This window comes from Gastrolobium bilobum, unplaced genomic scaffold (assembly GCF_033153095.1).
Source record: "Gastrolobium bilobum isolate Gb01-03AN ecotype WA unplaced genomic scaffold, APGP_CSIRO_Gbil_v1 utg2193, whole genome shotgun sequence".
In the NCBI taxonomy this organism is placed as follows: Eukaryota; Viridiplantae; Streptophyta; class Magnoliopsida; order Fabales; family Fabaceae; genus Gastrolobium; species Gastrolobium bilobum.
The window spans coordinates 80,652-102,531 of record NW_026897609.1 but is presented as its reverse complement, the minus strand read 5'-3'; the positions used below and the strand labels follow the sequence as shown (position 1 = coordinate 102,531).

At 33.5% G+C, this 21,880-nt stretch overlaps 3 protein-coding genes across 3 annotated transcripts; all 3 read left to right on the top strand.

Annotated features, from left to right (window-relative positions):
• Positions 1-291: 291 nt before the first annotated feature.
• LOC133308539 (uncharacterized) lies at positions 292-7,234 on the top strand. The gene is made up of 7 exons (XM_061509170.1): positions 292-828; positions 1,502-1,601; positions 2,291-2,356; positions 3,562-3,676; positions 3,853-3,935; positions 6,342-6,403; positions 6,668-7,234. Exons 1-7 carry the CDS (start codon positions 653-655, stop codon positions 6,765-6,767), a joined length of 702 nt encoding a protein of 233 aa, XP_061365154.1. The 5' UTR covers positions 292-652; the 3' UTR covers positions 6,768-7,234.
• Positions 7,235-11,274: 4,040 nt separating this feature from the next.
• Positions 11,275-15,249, top strand: LOC133308552 (uncharacterized). Its single transcript, XM_061509186.1, has 10 exons — positions 11,275-11,374; positions 11,773-11,885; positions 11,966-12,160; positions 12,337-12,692; positions 12,781-12,839; positions 12,991-13,027; positions 13,145-13,216; positions 13,330-13,480; positions 14,591-14,734; positions 14,845-15,249. The coding sequence occupies exons 1-10, from the start codon at positions 11,275-11,277 to the stop codon at positions 15,247-15,249; spliced, it is 1,632 nt and encodes a 543-aa protein (XP_061365170.1).
• An 826-nt stretch (positions 15,250-16,075) lies between these two features.
• On the top strand, positions 16,076-20,352 carry LOC133308551 (uncharacterized). Its single transcript, XM_061509185.1, has 11 exons — positions 16,076-16,244; positions 16,439-16,635; positions 16,722-16,782; positions 17,016-17,064; positions 17,734-17,788; positions 18,054-18,141; positions 18,399-18,517; positions 18,898-19,023; positions 19,350-19,437; positions 19,701-19,855; positions 20,164-20,352. Exons 1-11 carry the CDS (start codon positions 16,076-16,078, stop codon positions 20,221-20,223), a joined length of 1,167 nt encoding a protein of 388 aa, XP_061365169.1. The 3' UTR covers positions 20,224-20,352.
• Positions 20,353-21,880: the final 1,528 nt, after the last annotated feature.

Genomic DNA, 21,880 nt, shown 5'->3' with positions numbered 1-21,880 from the left:
TTTTTGAACCACTTGTCAACACCAGACGAGTCATGCCTAAATTAGACGTGAATGCCTACTGAGTCACGTCTAACTGAGGCATGAATAGTCACGTATAATTTGAACGTGAACGAGTGCAGTAAATTCATAAATAATTTCAAAATCGTTATATATTAATAATTATTTATCAAAATAGCAATATTTAAATTTTTTTTCCGTGAAAAGTGAGCAAAATCAAATTGCAATAAAACCGGAGGTCAAAAAGGTCATCAGGACAGGACTTCGTCCCGTACAAAATTCCATGTATAGTGGCCAAGTGGGCAGTGAGTTGCAGAAAATCTTAATTCCTTAAAAGGCAACCTCTTTTTTATTTATATTTTTTAATTTTCCATTTTAATTTCAATTCCATCGTCAATCAAAAACCCTCTCTCTTATCTCTCTCCAACCCCATCATTTGCTTCCTTCACTCTTACGTCTATCGCTTTCAATCTCACTCTCTCTATTTGTTTTTGGTTTTTTTTTTTTTCCCCTTTCATTTTTCATTTTGGTAGCTGGCGGCGATAATTGGCGGGAACCAACCGTCAATTCCGATACCCCTTTAATCGGATTCGGTCAGAAAGCTTGGAAAGTTTGCAGCTTGGGATATTTGGAGAAGTGGGGGTTATCGTTATCGATGGCGAACCCTTCTGGGAACCATCAAGAGCATACTCATGCTCACGTGTCGTCTTCGTTCAACGGGAATTCGGCTCCTGAAACTTCAGGTGCTGCTCTTGCCATGAAGCACAACCCTGGGATTTCCCTCGATTGGACCGCTGAAGAGCAAGCCATTCTTGAAGATGGGCTCTCCAAGTCAGTAATTTTATTTATTATTATTATTATTATTATTTGGTGAAGTGCTTTTGGTTACGGAGATTCAAAAGTTTAAACAACAAACTCTAAAGAGTTATTCTTTATGTAAATTTCAAATTGAATCTTTTATATAAATTCCAAAAGTTTAAACCCCAATGCTTCAATATGTGATACCAATTGTTGGGATTCTCCCTAATATCCCAGGGTGAAAACCATCACTGTAAACCACTGGATACATCATATTGGATCATGGAGAAAACTAAAGGAATAATTTATATTTGATTTGAGATTCTGGGAATTGTGGATGTCTTTATATGCAGATTTTTCATGTTTTTGTTCACAGCACAGAATATGCAATTACCAAATCTTATCTTTAGGGTTTATTTGATGTGATGTATTGATACTGGAAGCACCAAATCATGTAAATATATTGATATTGATATGCAATTACCACGCTAGGATAGCTCAGAATGAGTTTGGGATTTGGTGTTCAGAGGTTTAATTAATTGCTTAACATCAGGCTTGAATTCTCCAGTCTGTACTTGGATTGCACAGTAAATTCATTTTTGCTTCCATACTGTTTAACACCTGTATTTTGATTAGCAGCGTGTGTTTGTCAAGTCCTATATAGGTTGTTATTGAACTAAAGAAGATTCCAAAATTTTCCTTGTAGGTATGCCTCAGAATCTAACATAGTACGCTATGCCAAGATAGCCCTACTACTACAGAATAAGACGGTCCGGGATGTAGCACTGCGAGTCAGGTGGATGAATGTAAGCTACATACTTGTTTGTTGCTGCCTTATGTCATTTATGTCATTTTGAATGCTATGAAAATCTTTTTTCCCCCGAGTTGATAAGAGTGCTATTACTTTGGGTATGAGTGTATGACCATTGGTTATTGGATCATTTGGATCATGTATCAACTAAGCAGCACATTCTATCTTATCATGATCCTTTTTTTGAAGATTGTCATAAAAGGGTTCAAGGTCTTAATGCTGATACTTCATGGTTATGAGAATTTCTTTTTTGCTGGAGACATGAGAATATTATCTTAGATATGTCATTGCGTGGTGAATGTCCCCTAGTATTGGAATCATGCATTTATAAATTTTATATGGTTTTGGCCTCTTGTAGTTGTACCCCCCTTCTTTTGGATTTGTTATAACCTGTTCTTCAGCTGAGATAAGATTATCCATAAGATTTATTGAATTACGTTAGATACTTGATGAAGTTCTTTAAGACTGACCATCTTGTGCCTTCCTAAACGAAAGGGGTAATTGATGACTGTTCCTGTATTAGAATATGGTGCAAGACACACTGATTCCTTTTGCAACCAGCCTCATCCTTAAGAATAATAATAATAAAAAAGAAGCTTACTGTTATTTTTGGGTTATATGAGATTGCTTAAAGCTTAGTTTCTACTTGCTCTTATTATACTTTTGTTTTGCATTCTCTTACAGAAGAAAGAAAATAGCAAGAGAAGGAAGGATGACCATAATTTATCGCGGAAAAGTAAAGATAAAAAGGTACCACTTCCATTTATTGAATATTCTTATAATTAATATATTCATTTTGTAACTGTTTTGTGTTCCACTCTTATGTTTGCTTTGGAGATGCTTTTTAATGTTTTTCTCTGTTCTATGGATGTTGGTTGTGTCTAGACCTATCTATGTTGATGTTATATGTCGAATACTCTGTTTCTCTCACTTGCTCATGCTGTCACCCTGTCAACCCTACTTTCAGTTTCAACACACATATTTAAGATTTTAAGTAATAAAAAATTGTCTTAAATTCCCTACTTCTGTAGTTATATGACTAAATCGTACTTGATCATCTTCAGATTGGTGTATACCCTTGTGATATGTGGATTGAGGGCTGACCTCTGGACATGTTTTTCCGTGGATTTCTTATATGACTTTGGAGAATCCCTTATCCTTAATGCATATAATACATCAAACAAATCATCTCTCCCCCCTGGGGTCCTCTCTAGAGCCCTCTTTTATATATTCATTTAATTTCTGTTAAACTAAATTTATCAGGCATTTGAAATTTGTAACTTGTAAGCTCATAAACTTATCTTAAGCCGAAAATGCTAAAGAGAACAAAAAAAGCTTCGCTGCATGTCATTACAACTGAATAATATATTACAGTTTCACACAAAATTCTTAGATCATTTATAATAAAATTGATGCATAATTTCAACCAAGCTTCCCTTGGACATGAAAATTTTATGCTATATTTTCCAACTCTGGAAGCGCAAAAGTATTTCAGAATTAGTTTATTCTGGCACCTTCTTATGTTACTGGACTACTAAAATTTTCATTTTCATGGAGTAAATGTTGCCTGAATTTTTTGTGCGGACTTTGAGTTTGTTTACAGCTTGCTCCTTTTAAACATACTGTTATTTCTCAGAGAATTGAATTATGATGGTTATTAATATTGTTTTTCTTTTGGAATAGATTGAGCTTTGCTTTTATTAAATTCTCTATCCAGGAAGAAGCTAGCATGGCATTTTGTTCCCTAATTTCTTTTGACTTGTTAAATTAAGGAATAGTTTAGCATCTTGTCTAAAAGAAATGCCAGGAAACAAAAGAAAAGTAACAAAGAGGAAGAAAGCTAATAGAATATTAGTGCATTTGTGAAATACCGGAAATACTTGGTTATTTCTTTATGTTTCTATTCATGCTCAATGGGAATTTAGATGCTTAGCAAAGTATATTTTTTTTTACAGGAAAGGGTTTCTGATCCTGCGGCAAAGTCATCTCACTTTGCTACTCGGTCCAACGTTCCCCCTTATGCTCCGCCGATGATTACAATGGACAATGATGATGGCATCCCTTATACAGGTCAGTCACCATACCTTGTGAATTTTTTCACAACTTTGGATGTTGTGATTTGCGAACATGACAATACAGGCTTCTATCTCTGATAGGCACTTATTTCACCTTCAAAACTTCTCATGTACTTGCATTTCTTTTTTAAATGTTCAAGCTTCTTTTTTTTTCTTTTTTTTGTTTTGCAGCAATTGGCGGTCCCACTGGTGAACTATTGGAGCAAAATGCACAGGCCTTGAATCAAATCTCAACAAATCTTTCTGCTTTGCAGGTGAGTTCTCAACATTTTTTTATCTATTGTATGTGGACAAGGCCCCGGACCAAATATTTAATTTCTTAATCGGGCTTGTTATATATGTATTTGTATTAACTGCATGGATTTGGGTATTAAGCAATGTTTTTTCTTTCTCTTTTGTCCTATGTTCTCTCCATATGCTCCTTTCATTTCATTTCAGTTAGGTCAACAATAATATGCTTATTAATGACATGACTAAATTAGGTAATCTTTGAGTTGAGAAGTCTCATTTGCTTCTTTTTGTCTTTCAATTCAGTTTTTATGTTTTCTTGTCTTGGTAGAGAATTCTCAGATGTAGGATGCTGCTAGATGCTCTGGAAACCTTATTTAAGGTTTTGGTTTGACTAATGATAGGCAAGGAAGCACGGACTCCTCAAAAAATAGGGAGTATCGTGTTCGACACGATCCGACACGCCGACACGGTGTCTGACACGCGGTCAACTTTCCCGACACGTTGACCATTTCGACACGCGAATTTGACCGTGTCCAACATGGTCAAATGGCATTTTCGTAAAAAACATAATATTTTTTTGAAAAAAATTATATTTTAAAAAAAACTAAAATATATTAGTAAAATTAATTTTTTAAAAAATAACATTTAAAAAAAACTTAACCTAACGTCCTCTTTTTTTCGATGTGTCTCTCTCTCTCTCTCTGCCATCTTATCTTCTTGCTGTGGTCTCTGGATCTTTCTTCGTCCATCTCACTTTGCTCTCTTTCTACGTCCGCCTCTGCCATCCGCCTCCGTCTCACTGGTCTGGATCCTTCTTTGTTATCGCCTCGCCTCCGTCTCACTGGTCTGCTATTTTTCGATTGTCCCTCTCTCTCTGCCATCCGCCTCGTTCTCGTTGTGGTTTCTCATTTACTGGTTTGATTCCTTTTTTTTTTTGGGACTGCTGTGGCATTTTTTTGGACTGCATGCTCGTTTATTTGTGGGTTCTTCATTCTCGTTTTAATTTTTTCAGTTTTATTGTTTTTTTGAGTTTTACTATTTCCTTTTTCCTTGAGGATGAGGGTACTGAGAATATATATATAAGGAATTAAATTTTACATACTGTAACGAATGCCCTGTATGAATGAATTTTATTTTTTTGGACTGCATGCTCATTTATTTACTTGGTACTCGCTTCAAACTTAGCAAACACATTTTAGCTAATCTGTAATCTCCATATTTTATGTTTTTCTATGGATATGCTATTATTTTTGCTTTATATTAATATAATGGTATTATGGAAATGATTTATTTTTTTGGTTAAATTGATGGATATTATTAGTTTAGTTTTATTTTTTGTTAAATTATTGAATATTAAATGAAAATTATTGAATATTAAATGAAATATACACTATATAAATTAAAAATATTTTTTAATATGTTTACCAAAAAAAAAAAAAAATATTATTTAATATTAAAACGTGTCCCAACGTGTCGAAATCCATATTTTTTTAGGATTGACGTGTCGAAGTGTCGTGTCGCCTGTCGAGTCAGTGCTACATAGATGATAGGTGAAACCAGAGTTCAGCTACTACAAGTATTGTCTAGAGCGGGTTTTTTTCAATTATAACATATCTGAAAAAAACAAAGGGAAAGTTAAAGATGTGAGCAAGTATATTCTTAAGTGTTTTTTTTTTTTTTTCAAAATTTATAATAATCAATGTATATTTTCTTCAAGTGTTTATGTCAACACAAATCAGTAAACGAAACAATATTGATAGAGCTGCCTTAATTCTGAAGCCAAGAACACAGATTCTACTTAAAATACCAGTGCATAGAATGAAGGGTCATTACATGATATCCGCAGAATGAGAATAACATTCCTGAACTCATGTTAGCACAGTTTTTCTGGCTATGTATATGTTCATCAACACATTAAAAAGATTATACGATATATTTGCTGTGGAGGTAGGTCAATATTTCTATTGGAAAATAGGGAGTTTCCAAGTACACGCCCAAGTACTTATTACCTTTTGGGTTGTAATTGCTATCTTATTAGTTTCAGCCATTCTAGTTGTTCGAAATCCACAAACCATTCCCACTTTCGGTCAGAATTTCTTTGAATATGTCCTTGAATTCATTCGAGATGTGAGCAAAACTCAGATTGGCGAAGAATATGGTTCGTGGGTTCCATATACTCACTGAAAATTTTCCCTTTATGCATTTGTTGTTCAATATTATGTGCTAATTGAGTGAACAATCTGGGATCACGTATCTTAGGAGGAAGTGAAACTGCTGAACTGATTACAGATGAGATAATCCATAATGTCTCTGCTTGATGTTCTGAAAATGGTGTTCTAGTTTATCAAAATCATTTCTATTCTTAGGCCATTCTTTGTGGCTGTAAATCTAACCAATTATTCTTTTTGTTCTCTCTATTTTGTTTCCAGATACAGGAAAACATCAATCTTCTCTGCCAGGCTAGAGATAACATCCTTAAAATTATGAATGAGTGAGTTGTACTTTTTTTGGGGGGGGACTGTTTTTGTTCTTTTCTATATTCATAGATTTATTCTGTTTTTGTTTTCTCTTTTTACATTACGGTATATGAATGCTAGCTAGTCCTTTCCTATTTGAGTTTAAAGAATTTAGAATTGTAAGTTGGCATTTTAGTAAAAGGAAATAAAGATTTTTTATGTATCTTTGTATTATATTTGTTGCTTTGACTCGATTTAGAAACACTCACTTTTTTTTTCCCTCTTTATATTCTTGGTAGTTTGAATGATTCACCAGAGGTGATGAAGCAAATGCCGCCTCTTCCGGTGAAGGTGAATGATGAGCTAGCCAATGCCATACTTCCAAGAACAACACAATGATGATGGTGTTTATTCATCGTTAACTGGGCTTGGGACTCAGTATATTCTGCCTCTGATCAGGAGAATAACTGCCAATCAAGTCGACCCAATATTTACTTTTGGAAAAAAAGAAGAAAGGATGAATAATTGCTGATAATCATCAAGTTGAATTAGTCTTCATAATTTTTGTTTTTCGAATGTTGGTTTTCCTGCTCTTGTTCTCTTGTTGGCTCTAACTTATTTGTACCGTAGGAATTGTTTAGTATTCTTGGTATTAATTGAGTTAAATTTAGGCAATGAGAGCAATAAGTTGTAGTATAATTTTATGTGTCGTCACTGTTAATTTTGTTTGTTCATTTCATTATGCATATTGTATTAAATGGTAGATATTCTTACCATGTTTGTTTCCCACCTATCCATCAATTGTAAGTGGATTGTGTTGTGGCACCGTTATGCACTTTCCATCCCGGTATAAATGTAATAATCTATTATGTGCATAAGCATTTTCTATTTGAATTTCAGACAGAGGAAGTTGAAACTCTGCAGTCAAATGTGTGTTGCCAGGTATCCTGTCTGGCAACATCAAAATTCATTATTATCATGGTTGAAATATGGGGTTTCCATCATGTTAACAAGGTGTGTTTTTGGTGTATCTTTAAGTGCATATTTATCTTGATTTGATTTTAAATTATATTGTGTTTTTATTTTATTACTCTATTTAGTTTCAAAACAATTGTTAGTTTAGAAGTTCCTGTTTGTTTTACATTATTTGTCACTTAAAAAAAATAACCGAGAAAGCATAATTTTTTTCTAGGTTTTTTTTTTTTTTTTTTTTTTTTTTAGTTTTTATCTTTTGATATTTTTATTGTGAAATAAAAGAGCATTAATACAGTTTGAAGTAATATAGTCAAATGGCTCAAATCAACCTATATTTCCTTAAAGTTGGTAATACTTAATGATTTGTAAAAATCTAAATAATATTTTTTTTTTTAAGATTAATATATTTATTTTATAAACTGAATCATTTTGAAAAGGTTGTTTTTCCTCAAAGATAAAACCCAACCCACTTGTGGATTAGGAATTTAATTGGATGAAGGGTGTGGTTTTGTTTAAAAACCCAAGCCATTCAAAGGTTTCTCATTGTGTTCGGATTATATAATTTTTTTAAATATTTTTTTTTGAGATAGCTTTAAAAATGCAATTTTTTTTTTTTTCATAAAAACCGAACATGTTATAAGTCTCGTTAATTTAATATTAATTAACAATTAAAATTTACGTACACTGCGCGGGGGGCTTCGTATGTGATTGTAAATGCAACGGAGTAGACAGTTTTGCGTAATTGTCAGCAAAGTGATTATTAATAGCGACCACAAAATAATAAACCATATACGATGTGTAAGTGTGACATTATGCATAGAAAAAGACATTCCAGTAGCAGTTTTCTTAGTGTTTAAGAATAGAACTTGATGTACATGCACATAAAGATGTTTAAGATATAAAGCACAGACGGCTGAAAATCACTTTGATTGATTCTTTGTTTAAAAAATTGCCTTTAGACTTCCACAAACCATTGTTCACTTTGTTGGAGTTGGAGCTTAAGTTAAAAACAATGAAAAAGTGTCACAAGTCTCCAAAGCAAATACACCCTGCATACTCATAATTCATGTGCTAATTATAATAAGAGAAATCATACTCTTATCTTACATAAAATTCATCTCTCATGTTACACTCACAAAAAAAGATGTGTCTTTTTTTTTTTAAAAAAAAAATAGATAGGTCCCACTTTATTTATCTCAAAATATAAGATAACTTCTCTCATACTACATGAGAGAAGTAAAACCCTTATAATAATAGTAATAACAATAGTTATCCATTTTTATAAGGGAAAAATATTTCTTCGGCTTTTATATTCAGGGACCTCAAAATGATGTCGTTTTAGGATTATCAGATTAGAGATTAAAAAATTATAAAGATAAGGACTAATATAACCTTGCAATACATTAGAATTACAAAAATACTTTAATTTTTGTTTCAAAACAACATTATTTTGAGTTTATCGGAGATAACTTATCTCTATTGACCAGAGAAATCCCTTACCCATTTTATAAATACATTTTTCTTGCTTAAATCATTTACCTACATGTTTAACATTTATTTGCTGATAGTCCAAAAAATGAGTCATTATTCGGTGAACCTCAGAAACACATTCAGATTGGAGCTGATTAAATGGCAGCCGGTAAATAGAGAATGAATTATCTCGTGTTAAAATTTTATATGATTTTAAATAAATAAGGTTCAATTATTATTAATAAAAAAAATAAATATAAAAATTTCGTCGTATAAAATTTTAATATAAAAGAATTTACTCTCGTTAAATAATTTTCGTTGTTTGCCTTTTCTTTCCAAATCCCGAAGTTCTCATCCTCGCTTTGCGTGCCAAAAGCATGGTTTGTAACAGTTTTCACTTACCAGCACCGTTATTAGAATTAATGTATTTATTTCCTGAGAACATATGAGAGTGTATATTACAATTTTTTATTTTTTTTACACAAGCTCTATATATTTTTATGGGTTTTATAAGAGTTATGTTGTAGGAAAAGTAATTGTGTAATGTTATAGAGATTCGTTTTGCGTACCGTAATTTCTTTTATTCTTTTTTCTTCAAAAAGTGTGGACCCACAAAATGTTGTGTGTGTAAGAAAGTTTGTTGTGTCATGTTAAATGACAAATGCAAACCCCTATTTTTATACATGTAACAAATACTTTTATTTTATATATATATATAAAAGTATACAAGACCTATATAAAGAAAAAAAAACATGAATTTCACATACTTTTATTTATATATAAGAGATAATTTTATTTTAAATATATTATATATATGGAAAATGATTCGTTTACAAATTTTTTAATTTTTTTTTACAAATTATACTATGTTCTCTCGGAAGAACATAGTGTAACCAGTGTAAAAATTTGAAAACGAAAAAGTTTGTAAATATAACATGCCCATATATATATATATATATATATATATATATATATATATATATATATAACATATGAAGCATGCCATCAGCTTGTTGCCTTGACCACAAAGTCATGCCATTGTCATCTTTTGACCCTTTTTTTTTTTTAATCTTTTTAACCGGTTTATTTTTTAGATTAGTTTGATTTGAGCATTATCACTCAATAGGAAATGACTCTCCCAAAACTATTTTTTTCATTCTCACTCCTCAAACATGAAATCTCTGATTAAAGGACAATTTCCTTACCACTTCTGCCAACATGAATTGGTGTCATCTTTTGACTTTTAAGGAGCAAAATAAATAGAAAATGAGGTTTCGGTCGAAACTTACTTACCAGGCACATATCTTTGTTTAGACTTTACACATCCACAGTCCTTTTGAATAAATAAGACAAACTTTTGAATTGTTTGGAGTTGTTGTCTATCATGTCAGAACTCAGAAGTGGATTAGGTTGAAAACTTGAACACTAAAACTCACCCCTGTCTGCAAGGGGGAAGTGTTTGACCCGGTTTTGTTGTTGACCCTTTGAATTCTTATTCTTTCATTTGGGAGCTTATTTTCCACTAAAAGGAAATTACAAGTCCTATTGCTTTTTTTTATCATCACCAATGAAATTAGCATCGTTGGTTCAATACTCACAATTGATGACTAGGTATTGAATAGATATTTTAGCATATGTCGGTACGCTAAAAAGTTATTGGATGGACTAAAAAAGAGGTAAATAACCAAACCCATCAAGGACTTTTTGTTTCGTTGTGTTCCGAGAATTAGTTAAAGAGAGAGAGAGAGAGAGAGAAACGATTCAGAGAATGACAAAAATCTTATTAGTGTTTCTGTTGAGGTTGGATTCGGCTTCTTGCTCTTTAAGAATGGCACTTTACTAGTCTGACTTTCTAGGTGTTTTCATATGTATCTATAATATATAAACACTCTTCTGAACCTTTATGAGAGTTTAAAATAAGATGGTTCAGCTGCAGTTGTTTTGTATGGAGAGAATTGAGGAGAAAAGTTATATGACCGTTTTTGATATACATATGCAATTCTAAGGATAAAAGGATTTTATTTTGGGTATCCTCTGGTTTATTTTAAGCCTTATGCTAGTTTATTTTGGAAGAAAGAAACTTGAAAAGGAGCCACTGAAGCTTCTTGCTGGTCCTTGGAAGAATCTCAAGTACCTTTCATCTCTCAGTATATATTGAGTAAGTTACCTTGAAAAGGCTACATGCACTTCCACAGTCAGAATGTTCTTTCCTTGAAACCAACTCATTCTACGTGAAAGGCAAACTTTAAAAAGTTCTCAGCTATTACACTATGGAAAAAAATACTAGAAGTGTCTTACACATGAAGAATATTGCTTCTTCTATATAGTTAATATTCATATGCATATTTTGATTATGAATCATGGAAACTCCCTTCCTCTCTCTTGGTTATAGAGTAAAAATGCATTGAATTAAATTTACAGGCAGAATATATTAACATCTTGGTTATGTGACAGGTTAGTGATGGCCATAGCCTTCGGCCTAGTATCTGTTATGGTGATTATTGTCTTGATTTTCCCTGAAATTGCAGCACAAGCAGTCTCAACCGGTGATTCTGTGGCAGGTGAGATTTGGTTTCCTAATATATTCCTTCAGATTTTCTGCAATTGTGCCATGAAAATATTACATAGTTAGCATAGGATATGTGTTGTTGTAAGTCAGTTCCATGTCAAATGTCATGAAATGACCAAATAGGTAAGTTTTAAATAACGTACACGTCTAAGGTCAGAATAAGGTGTAGAACAACAACCATAAATTGGGGATACATTTTAAGGAAATATTAAATGGAAATTGTATATGTGATATTATGTTCATTAACATTTGATACCAATTATTATGCCCCCCCTGCTTTAAAAAGCAAGCAAGAGCATGTCTGATGCAGACTAAGAAATTTAATAATTTTATGTAATCTATTTAAGTATACACTGACGGTGAGGAGTATTATGTATATGCTTGATGCAGATAATATGTCAGAACCCATTAGACAGCAAGACAATACTCTTAGAGTGGATCCTTTGGATAATTTCAAAAAATATAGAGGAGGATTTAACATCACCAACAAGCATTATTGGAGTGTAAATCTCCCTCCCTCTTCGTTACTTAGTATAATTTCTAACATCAACGATGTTGTTAACATGTCCTTAATGTTTTGTAGTCGCTAATATTCACTGGAAAATATGGATATGCAATTGGGGTGCTCTGCCTTTTCTGTGGAATAGTATATGGAGGTTTTTTGATAACAACCAAGTTTTATAGCAGAAGTAATGAAGGAAGAAGGATAAAGAAGATCTTTCCTTGTAATTACAAGAGTTGTGATCTTTCACTAATTCCTTTGGCTATATTGCTCATGGTATTAGCTATGTAAGTCATTCATCCTTGTGACTAGCCTCAGTAACAATGATATTTCTGAACAGGATCATCTTTTCTCTTTCTTTTTCCTTTTGCTGAAGTGGATATCTAAGGGATTATTCAATACTACTAGCATGGCTCTTTTTCCTTTGGCTATATTGCTCATGGTATTATTAGCTATGTATTAACAATGATCTTTTTCCTTTTGCTGAAGTGGATATCCTTGTTTGCATGGCTCTTGTTTTTTGTAGAGCTGCAACTGGGGTAGTTCTAGCGGGGAGTGCAAGATTCCATTCTGAAGCGAAAACATCAGTTAATATCATAATCAAGACAGCAAATGAGGCATCAGAAACAATACACAACACAGCAGGAGCGTTAAAAGACATGGAAAGTAACTTGATGGAAGCCAATTTCAATGCTGAGGCTTCTGTATATCTTGACTCTACAACTGAGAGACTTGATGATGCTTCTGCAAACATTGAAAAGCAAGCTAGGAAGAATAGGCGCCTTATTAACAAGGGTTTGAAAATAGTGTAAGACTCTTCTGTCTCTCCTATTCATAAGAAAATGTAAAATGAATAACCAAGTTCATGGTAATAAGGGATTGCTTTTTAATTGCAGGTTTGTAATTACCACCGTGATTATAAGCTTGAACTTGGTTGCTGTAACAGCTTTGTCAGGTATTTTTAATTGGTCCATATGCATAACATCATTGACATCTATCTTTAGACTCGTGAGAATTTCAAATCTTTACATCCTGTTTCGATTTTATACGAAGGAATTCTTCTACACATGATACATGATTCTCATAAAATGGAATTTTCTGTGCAGTTTCTGGTGTACTGAGGTTACGACGGGCATTGTATCTGTAAGCAAGCTAAATTGTACTTGCTTGGAACCTTAGAACTTAGAAGCAAGTGTATTTATGTTTACAAATATGATATGTGTCGCAAATCTAAAATTTTGTTTTGTTTTGTTTTCACAGGCTTCTTGTACTTTGCTGGTTGATGACAGTGATATGCTGGCTATTCTTTGGAGTCTATTTCTTCTTAGAAAAGTAAATCCAAGTCCTTTCTGATTTACAGATTCTCAAAGAGTTTACAATTTTTTCCAGCAATATAGTTATAAAGAAAAAAGTTTTGAGTACTAAAGAGTTCTCCTATATTGTAGATTTTCTAGTGATGCGTGCACAGCTCTTGACAACTTTCAAGAAAATCCTTATAACAACAGCCTAAGCTCCATCCTCCCTTGTGATGAATTACTCTCGGCAAAATCAGTTCTATCTGATGTTAGTGCTGGGATCTATAACCTTGTTAATGAGGTAAGTTTTACATAATCTCAAACATCAGCTTCTTTTTTTCCCCTTCTACATTATGACTTCAACCAATCCACTATAGAGGCCTAAACTGAGCCTTTTATTCATATAAATAATATTTCTGTGGTTCCTAGTTCTACTCTATTATTATTATTATTCATGTAACACCTGGCCGCTTCAAGAATCAATGACTATCCTCACATACTAACACGAGACTTTTCAGTGTGCTTTTTCCTCACTCGCACACTTCCTGGGAAAACTTCCCAGGAGGTCACCCATCCCAGAATTGCTCCAAGTCAAGCACGCTTAACTTTGGAGTTCTTCGGTTCCGGGCTACCGAAAAGCAGATGCCTCTTGTTAGTATAAGTAGTACCAATTAATTCTTATAAGCTATCCCAAACTGTGCAGTCTCACACCTGCACAGTCTTTGGAATCCCTCTTTTTCGGGTGCCGATTCGATTCATTCATGCATGTAACCCCCTGCTGGAAGCCTGTCAGGAGCCGTTCTTTGTCCATGCCCTTTCGCACCGGCGATCACTCCTCGTCTTCGTCAGCGCCCGGGATGTCCTGGTTCGTCCTCGAACCACACCGTACTGGAAGAGAGGCCCTGCTCTGATACCACTTGTAACATCTCGGGCGCTGACGAGGACGAGGAGTGATCGCCGGTGCGAAAGGGCATGGACAAGGAGCGGCTTCCAGCGGGGGTTACATGCATGAAAGAATCGAATCGGCACCCGAAAAAGAGGGATTCCAAAGACTGTGAAGGTGTGAGACTGCACAGTTTGGGATAACTTATAAGAATTAATTGGTACTACCTATACTAACAAGATGCATCTGCTTTTCGGTAGCTCGGAACGGAAGAACTCCATAGTTAAGCGTGCTTGACTTGGAGCAATTATGGGATGGGTGACCTCCTGGGAAGTTTTCACCAGGAAGTGTGCGAGTGAGTAAAAAACACACTGAAAAGTCTCATGTTAATATGTAGGGATAATCATTGATTCTTGAAGCGGTAGGACGTTACAATTCATATATAGCATTGGTGTTTGGTGTTCAATCCAACATATTGGACCTCGTATATAATGTAGTAGTCATGTTTTGGTTTTGGTCATTGTCCAGGTGAATGCAAACATAACAACCCTGCAGGCAACATCAGATCCGAATATTGTTCATGTTTGCAATCCTTTCTCAGAACCCCCTAAGTATTTATACCAGCCAGAAAACTGTCCAGCTAATACTATACGAATAGGAGATATCCCAAAGGTATGTCACACAGAGTGGGAATAATGTCTTATTGAAAATTCTATTTCTGCACCTAAATTATAAGACCAAGATATGCTAACATTATTGTTTCCCTGATCCTCCTCTATAAGGTATTGAAGCCTTTTACATGTACAGATGCCAATGATGGAACTTGTGACAATGGAGATTTCATAACTGGCAGTGAATACGTGAAAGTTGAGGCTTACACAAGTTCAATTCAGGACCTACTGAACGTGTATCCGAGTATGGAACACTTGTTAGAATGCCAGGTGGTAAAAGATGCATTCTCTCAAGTCCTTGTCAAACACTGCAAGCCTTTGAAGAAATATGCTAAGATGGTATGGTCAGGAATGGTGTTTCTTGGAGTGATCATGGTCTTGTTGGTTGTGCTATGGACTATAAAGGCTCGTCACGAGCAAAGTTATCATCTTTCACATGGTTCTGTGGAACCCCATTTTACAGCACCAAATGCAAATGCCTTGGAATCAGGACCAGCTAAAGAGATTGAGATTTGACAACAACAAAATTGGTTAATAATTAATCAACCATATTCTATTTATTTAGTGCACACAAGAACTTAGGAACCAGATATTGGAAGGAAAATGCGCAAGCAGCTTTCCAATAATCTCGTATAGGACTTGTAACATTGTACACACATAGAGATACACAAAGTCATAAACTCATAGGATAGACCAAGGGTGTCTAGAATTTCCCTTTGGTGATATAATTTTCAATTTTCCACAATTTTTGTAAAACACAATTCACTTTTGAGTATGAAGTTAAAGGAAGGGGACCAACCCCATGTAAAATCATCAAACAATAATACGAGATTATTTCATCTAGTTGCCCTTTTTCTGTTTATTTATGAGGGGATATACTAACTACCTTATTTTTTTATTACCTCTCTAATTACCGTTGGATTAACATATTAATCAACGACTATAACAAATTCTTACAAACTATAATTATAACTATGTACTCTGGGTACATAGTAATTGATCAAATGATAATCAATCAGGTAGTAAGAGTAATAAGATTAAAATGATAACAAGTATAACCTTCCCTTAATTATTATTTTTTCTCTTTCTTCATAAACTTGTCAGCTAAAGTAGAGAGAAAAAATATTGATTTAATGATGATTAGAAAGATAGTGAAAAAATAAGGTAGAATAAATATCCTCCCTTTATATTATTTATATGCAATGTGTTTATCCGAACTATGTTATCTTTACTGGGCCAAGAAAAATTTGGGCCAGCCCGCTATCCCTATCCAATAGGATGGGCCGTGGATGCCATTAGATAAATAAGGCGAAGAGGTTTGTTTGTAATAATTGAATCGAAAATGGAAAAGAAAAGTGATGGTGTTGTAGTCAAGCTTAGTGATTGTTTAGAGGAGCTTGTTAAGTTCACTCTAGACTCTCACTCTTACCTTAACAATCTCAATCTCTCCACTGAATTCTGTTCCACCCTTCTCAAAGATGATGACCCAACATACTCATCCTCTTCACACGGTACTTACCCACTTTTTTTTTTTTTTCTTTTGGGTCTTCAAATAAGCCAATAAACTAACAAGAAGTGAGATGATCAAAATTCATTCTAAAGTTTGTTTTTTTATTTTTTATTTATTTTTTTGTGAGGTGGGGGGAGGGTTGATTTTGATCCTATGGAAATACAAAATATATGCATTTTTTTAAATATTTTGCAGATTCTTTGGAAGGAGTGCCATTGTATCCCTTGTACAAGCGTCTTGCCTCAGCTCTGTTGAGGTGTATGGATTCTGAAGCATTTTATGGGACAGGCTGCAATTTAGCCATGGCCCATGAATTTGAAAATGCTTCCATGAAACAGAAACATAGTGAGTGGCACAAATTGATTGTGGAGAATGGGTCAGAAATAATGAATGTATAATGTTATGTTAACTACTGCTTTTTTGTTTGCTCCTCTTTATCTATTGATTAAGCTGGACTTATATATTTTTGTTTCAACAGATTCTGAAGAGTGTTTCCCTTGAACTCAATGTTCAAGAGCCTTTTTTTTCCCAGCTAAAAGGTACTAATCACTCCATAGTCCATTCGAATATGATGAAGTTCGATGTAATCACAGCTAAAAAATATATATATTTTTGCATAAGCCCTGTTGCTGGGTTGAAAAATTATCTATTGCCCCTAAAAGAAAGAATAAAAATACTGCATGTAAGTACCATCGATAATGTCTTTGGACATGACACTCTCATTCATACTAGTGTTCAATTCTGCTAAGTCTTATGATGTTATTGCCTGCAGATGGCCTGAAAACAATTGAAGGGAGGTGTGCCAGTGGTAAATACAGCAGGTTTTTCATATTTTTTTTGTAATTTCAAATATATGCTAGATATGTATAACTGTTATCTTATTTTAATTTTCTTGATCGTTTCCTTCATTCACATGGAGTTAGTGATAGACCACTGAATTCATTGTTTTGTATGGTATGAATATTTTGAATTCTGAGTGCTCTTGATGTAAAAGACATATGAAAGTAACATTCAGTAATCAATTGGAAGCAAACTCTGAACCAACTGAACAAACAGATGACTTATTTATTGAAATTTTGAGACTTTTAGTGGCAAGAACAAATTCCAACGGGCTTGTAGCTCGACAGGCACAGGCTAAAGTCTTTTAAGACTTGGTTGTGATGATGTGAGAGGTTTGATCCTTCATTAGGCTACCTATCCTCTTCCCCTACCTAGGTGCTTACCATTCCAATATGACCAAAAAAATAAAATGCCTCTCTTCCCTGTCTAGGGAGACAAATTATGTATGTGATATCTTCGTATTTAAAATTTTTATCTAGCTATTATGTCATAATCACTTGACCCAGGTTACCTACCAGCTCCATATGGACGTTACTTGAATTTTATTTTCTCTTAATTGTTTGCTATTGATTTACTATGAGTTATATGTTGGCTATTTTACTTCGCTCATTTGCTTTATTTTATTTTATTTTTTCTAATTTGGTTCCCAGGATTGAATTAGGAAATCTGATTCTCTTCAATAAGTCTGTGGTGTTTGAAGTTCAGGTGATGTTTGTTTCATTGTTAATTGGTACTTCTGCCAGTAAAGGCTTTGCTCTGTTCTCTTTGGAAAAAGCTCCTCTGAATTGAGATTGTTTCTAAAGTGAGCAAGTAAGTGTATATCCACCTTAAATTTTAGTGAGCTAAGATCACAATGCACATTAAATCAAAGAAGGGTGGTACACCCTTGATTGCTCACTTCAGATGCAAGCTCACTTCAGATGCAAGCTCACTTTAGAGAGTCTTGTCTCTTAACTTCATCAATATTTAGGGAATACAATGGTATCCTTCGTTCTTTGACATGTTGGAGGCAGAAAGCCTTGGGAAAGTTCTTCCAGGAGTTGAAAGTGTTGAAGAAGGTACTGAATGTCCTGGTTATACACAAAGAAACGGAATCAGCATGTATAGCTAGACCAATAACCACTTGGAGAATTATTCAATTCAAAATGAATAACATAATGAACTAAATAACTACTCCGAATGATTATTTGATCCTGCATTGTATTTATTCATCCAAAATCTTTTTAAGATGAAAGAACCACTGTTCAATATATGTCGAAGTCAATTCCAGATTTTATACTGATGCTTCCACAGTAACACTTGCTTAGCATTACAGGTGTAAAAATCTACAGGAGGTTTTATACAGAAGAGAAGGAACAGGCAAATGGTGTTCTTGCAATCACTGTTTCAAAAATGGCCCTTCAACCATACATTTCTTTGGCTAGTTTATTTTGTGTGGGTTTACTTTCCTATGAAACTATAGCAACTGATCTGTTGACTTATTGGATTTAAAAATCATCTATGAATCCTCTAAAAGGCTGCTTCAATCTGATCTAAATGATTGGTTATTGATATGATTTTGTCTTTGATTTGTGAATTTTTATTACTTCATGATTATCATAATATGTATTTCATATGCAGAAAAAGCAATGGTTTGCATAGTAATTTTAGATTGATATTTTGCAAAAGAAGAACAGAAACAGCCATTCACATGTTTCTGTACTTACATATGTCATGTTTAACCTGACTGCATGTGAACTAATGCTCAGAGTGTTCATATATAAAACTCCACTTAAGATAGTTCCTGATTATTGTGCTGTACTGCTTTAATCTAGGGATTAAGCTACGAGGGTGTTCAAGGCCTTCTAGGTCTGGTGCACACCACAGGGACAATTCCTAATGCGCTTCCACCACCAAGATCAACTCTATTGGCATCATTTAATTTGCCATGCAAACCAGATGTAAGAAAGTTACTTTCTTGCACCTTTTCTTTTCTTTTTCTATTTTTTTGTTGTTGTTGTTGTTGTGTGTGTGTGTGTTTGTTGGGGGGGTAAGGATTTTGCAGTCTTTTAGTCACTTTCACCTCTTTAAGGAATTTTTGGAATTGCCTCTGTCTATATTTATGTAGAACCTTAGGAGAAAATCACTCTGCATTAACAAACAGAATTCAGACTATAGGAATTTTCTCTGTTTTTATTTTAATAAATTGTTCAGACCCCAATGGGACAACGACTTTATTGATACTTTATGATAAATTATATATATACTCTTAATTATTGTTATTTAGGAATTTGCCTTGACTCATGGAGCTCGTGCATTGGCCAAGCATGCTTGTAGGAGTAGCAGTGGTTATTGGGGTTCTCTGGATGGAAACGGTAAGTGTGTTTTTTTAAAGAGAATCATTTAGATGTGTCTGGTAATTGCTTTTCAGTTTCCCTATTGCATTGGTTATCTAGGTTTGTGTGCAAGTTGAATCTGTTTCCCATAGAAGAATTTATCTGAACTTGTTTCCTGTGTTAGGTCCAATATTTTTGCTGAAATGTTTAGTTTAGTGAGTATATATTAGCAGCGTCTCACTCTCTAATAATTTGATCACATTATTTTTTATTTATACTTTCTTTTTCAACGTTCTTTACAGATTCTAATAAAAATAAGCTTGCAATGGATGTTATTAACCGCTTAATAGCGCATTGTTGTTGGCTGAATATACATACTGTCGCGCCGCATGGAGTTGTCTTTGAAATAAGGGTTGCTGATGGATATGGTGCACGTTGGACAGAAGATGGAACTAAGGTGTGTGGATAACCACTGCATTCTGGTATTTATCTGCTTCCATTACAGTTTTATACATGGTATGCTGTTCTCGTGGCATAACTTGAAATATGACATTATGCTCAAAATCAAGCATTTGATGTACTGTTGGACTTCCATTATACTCATCCACTATTTAATGACTGGGAATAAGGTTTGAACCTGGAGAAAAGTTTTGTATTTTCAACTTGCAGGATTCATTCATTGTTCTTTAAACTTGGTAACAAATAGAGCTTTGTATTAAAAAAAAAATTTCAACCTACATCTTTTCTGTGATTTTGTTTTTTCAGTTTATTGGATTTTTAGAGCCCTACATGCAAGATGGTCACTCAAAAGGATGGAAGCACTAGTTCTGCTAGCCAGACCACAACAACTATACCTCTGTAATTGAATGCCATCTTTTCCTTTTGTCTTGTGATGGAATTGTGTTTATGTTACAATATTTGTATTTTTATCTTCGGTTTTTTTTTTTTTTTTTTTATCAAGTATTTGTGAGTCTTTTCTTTCTTTTCTTCACTTGTTGATGTTTTCTTTTTCTTTCTCCCTTGCCATTGTCATCTTCTCTCCTCTCAGTATGGACTTTTCTATGCAGTTCATGTAGACATCAGCACCTGTTGGAATACATATATATACAACAGCAATAACAATAAAGCCTCATTTCACTATATAGGTAGAGTTAGCTAAATAGATCAATTTCCATTGTGATTTGTGATCTATCAAAAACCATAATTTCAGTAATATTGTGTTTATATCTCTCTTTCCTTCTATAACACATTTATATCCCCCAGAAAAAAATTATAAAACCAATATAGCGTTTTTACCGGGGAAATTACAAGCACTTTTTGTTTGGTTTAAGAAAATGTCTTCTGTCTCTATTTTTTGTTTTTACTAATATTTATAAAAATATCACTCTGTTTATAATTTATTTTTTGTTATTAAATGCTTGTATAAGGAATGATAAAAATAACAAAAATGTTGTCAAAATGAGGTGACATTGTTGTAATTATCAATGAAAATAGGAAAAACAATTAGAAAATAATTTTTTTGGAATCAAATATTCATTTCTGAAAATAAAAACAAAACAATTATTAGTTTGCGAGGAAAAGTCCGTTGAAACATTTATTGCCGAATTAATTTCTCAGCATACGGTTTAATCATTGTTAAATATTAAATTATAGCCTATTCTCGGTTAAATTTTTAAAGTCTATTACTTAAGCATTTTTTGATTTTTTTTAACTTAAGTATTTTTTTCTAAAAAAAAATTAATTTGTTCTTAGTCTATATTTTTATATTTTATTTAAATTAATTGTACATATCTCTTTTATAATTTTAAATATTTTTTCTTAATTTTGTTTACTTTTAATTTATATAGTATTATAATAATATCAGGAAAATTTGTACCCAAATCTCGGGGATTACCATTAGTTTATTATTATTATTATTATTATTATTATTATTATTTTGGTATACCAACCCTTATTACTTCTTTAAGGCGATTTTGCACTCCAGTATCTTCATAAGCTTCAATTCTTTGAATCGGCTATGAGACTAATCCCGAGTCAGGGTTTAGTTACAGTTAAAGCTCTTGACTCTTTTTCAAAAGATGTATTTGGTGAGAATTGAACTTAGATTTTCTCCTCACCTATTTAGCTTTAGTGGCCAATTGAATTACACACATTGTCTTAAATGAGATTTTAATACAAGTTACACTGTAAATCCTTTTACCCCGTGACATTGCTGAATACCAACTTTTTTCTTTTCTTTTTTTGTATATTCCAATCGGTTCATTGTTTGGTGATTAGTCTGATTCGGGATGAGTCATAGAATTAAGGCTTTAAACCCCTCCCAAAGACAATAATGAGGAGGATTGAACACATGCTCTTATCCCACCTGCTCAGTTCTCTGGCACCAACTAAGCTACCATCATTTGGTAAATACCAACTCTTCTAATAATGTTTAATTAAACCAATTTCAGTGATATACCATTTTCCCCCCTCTCTTGATGTA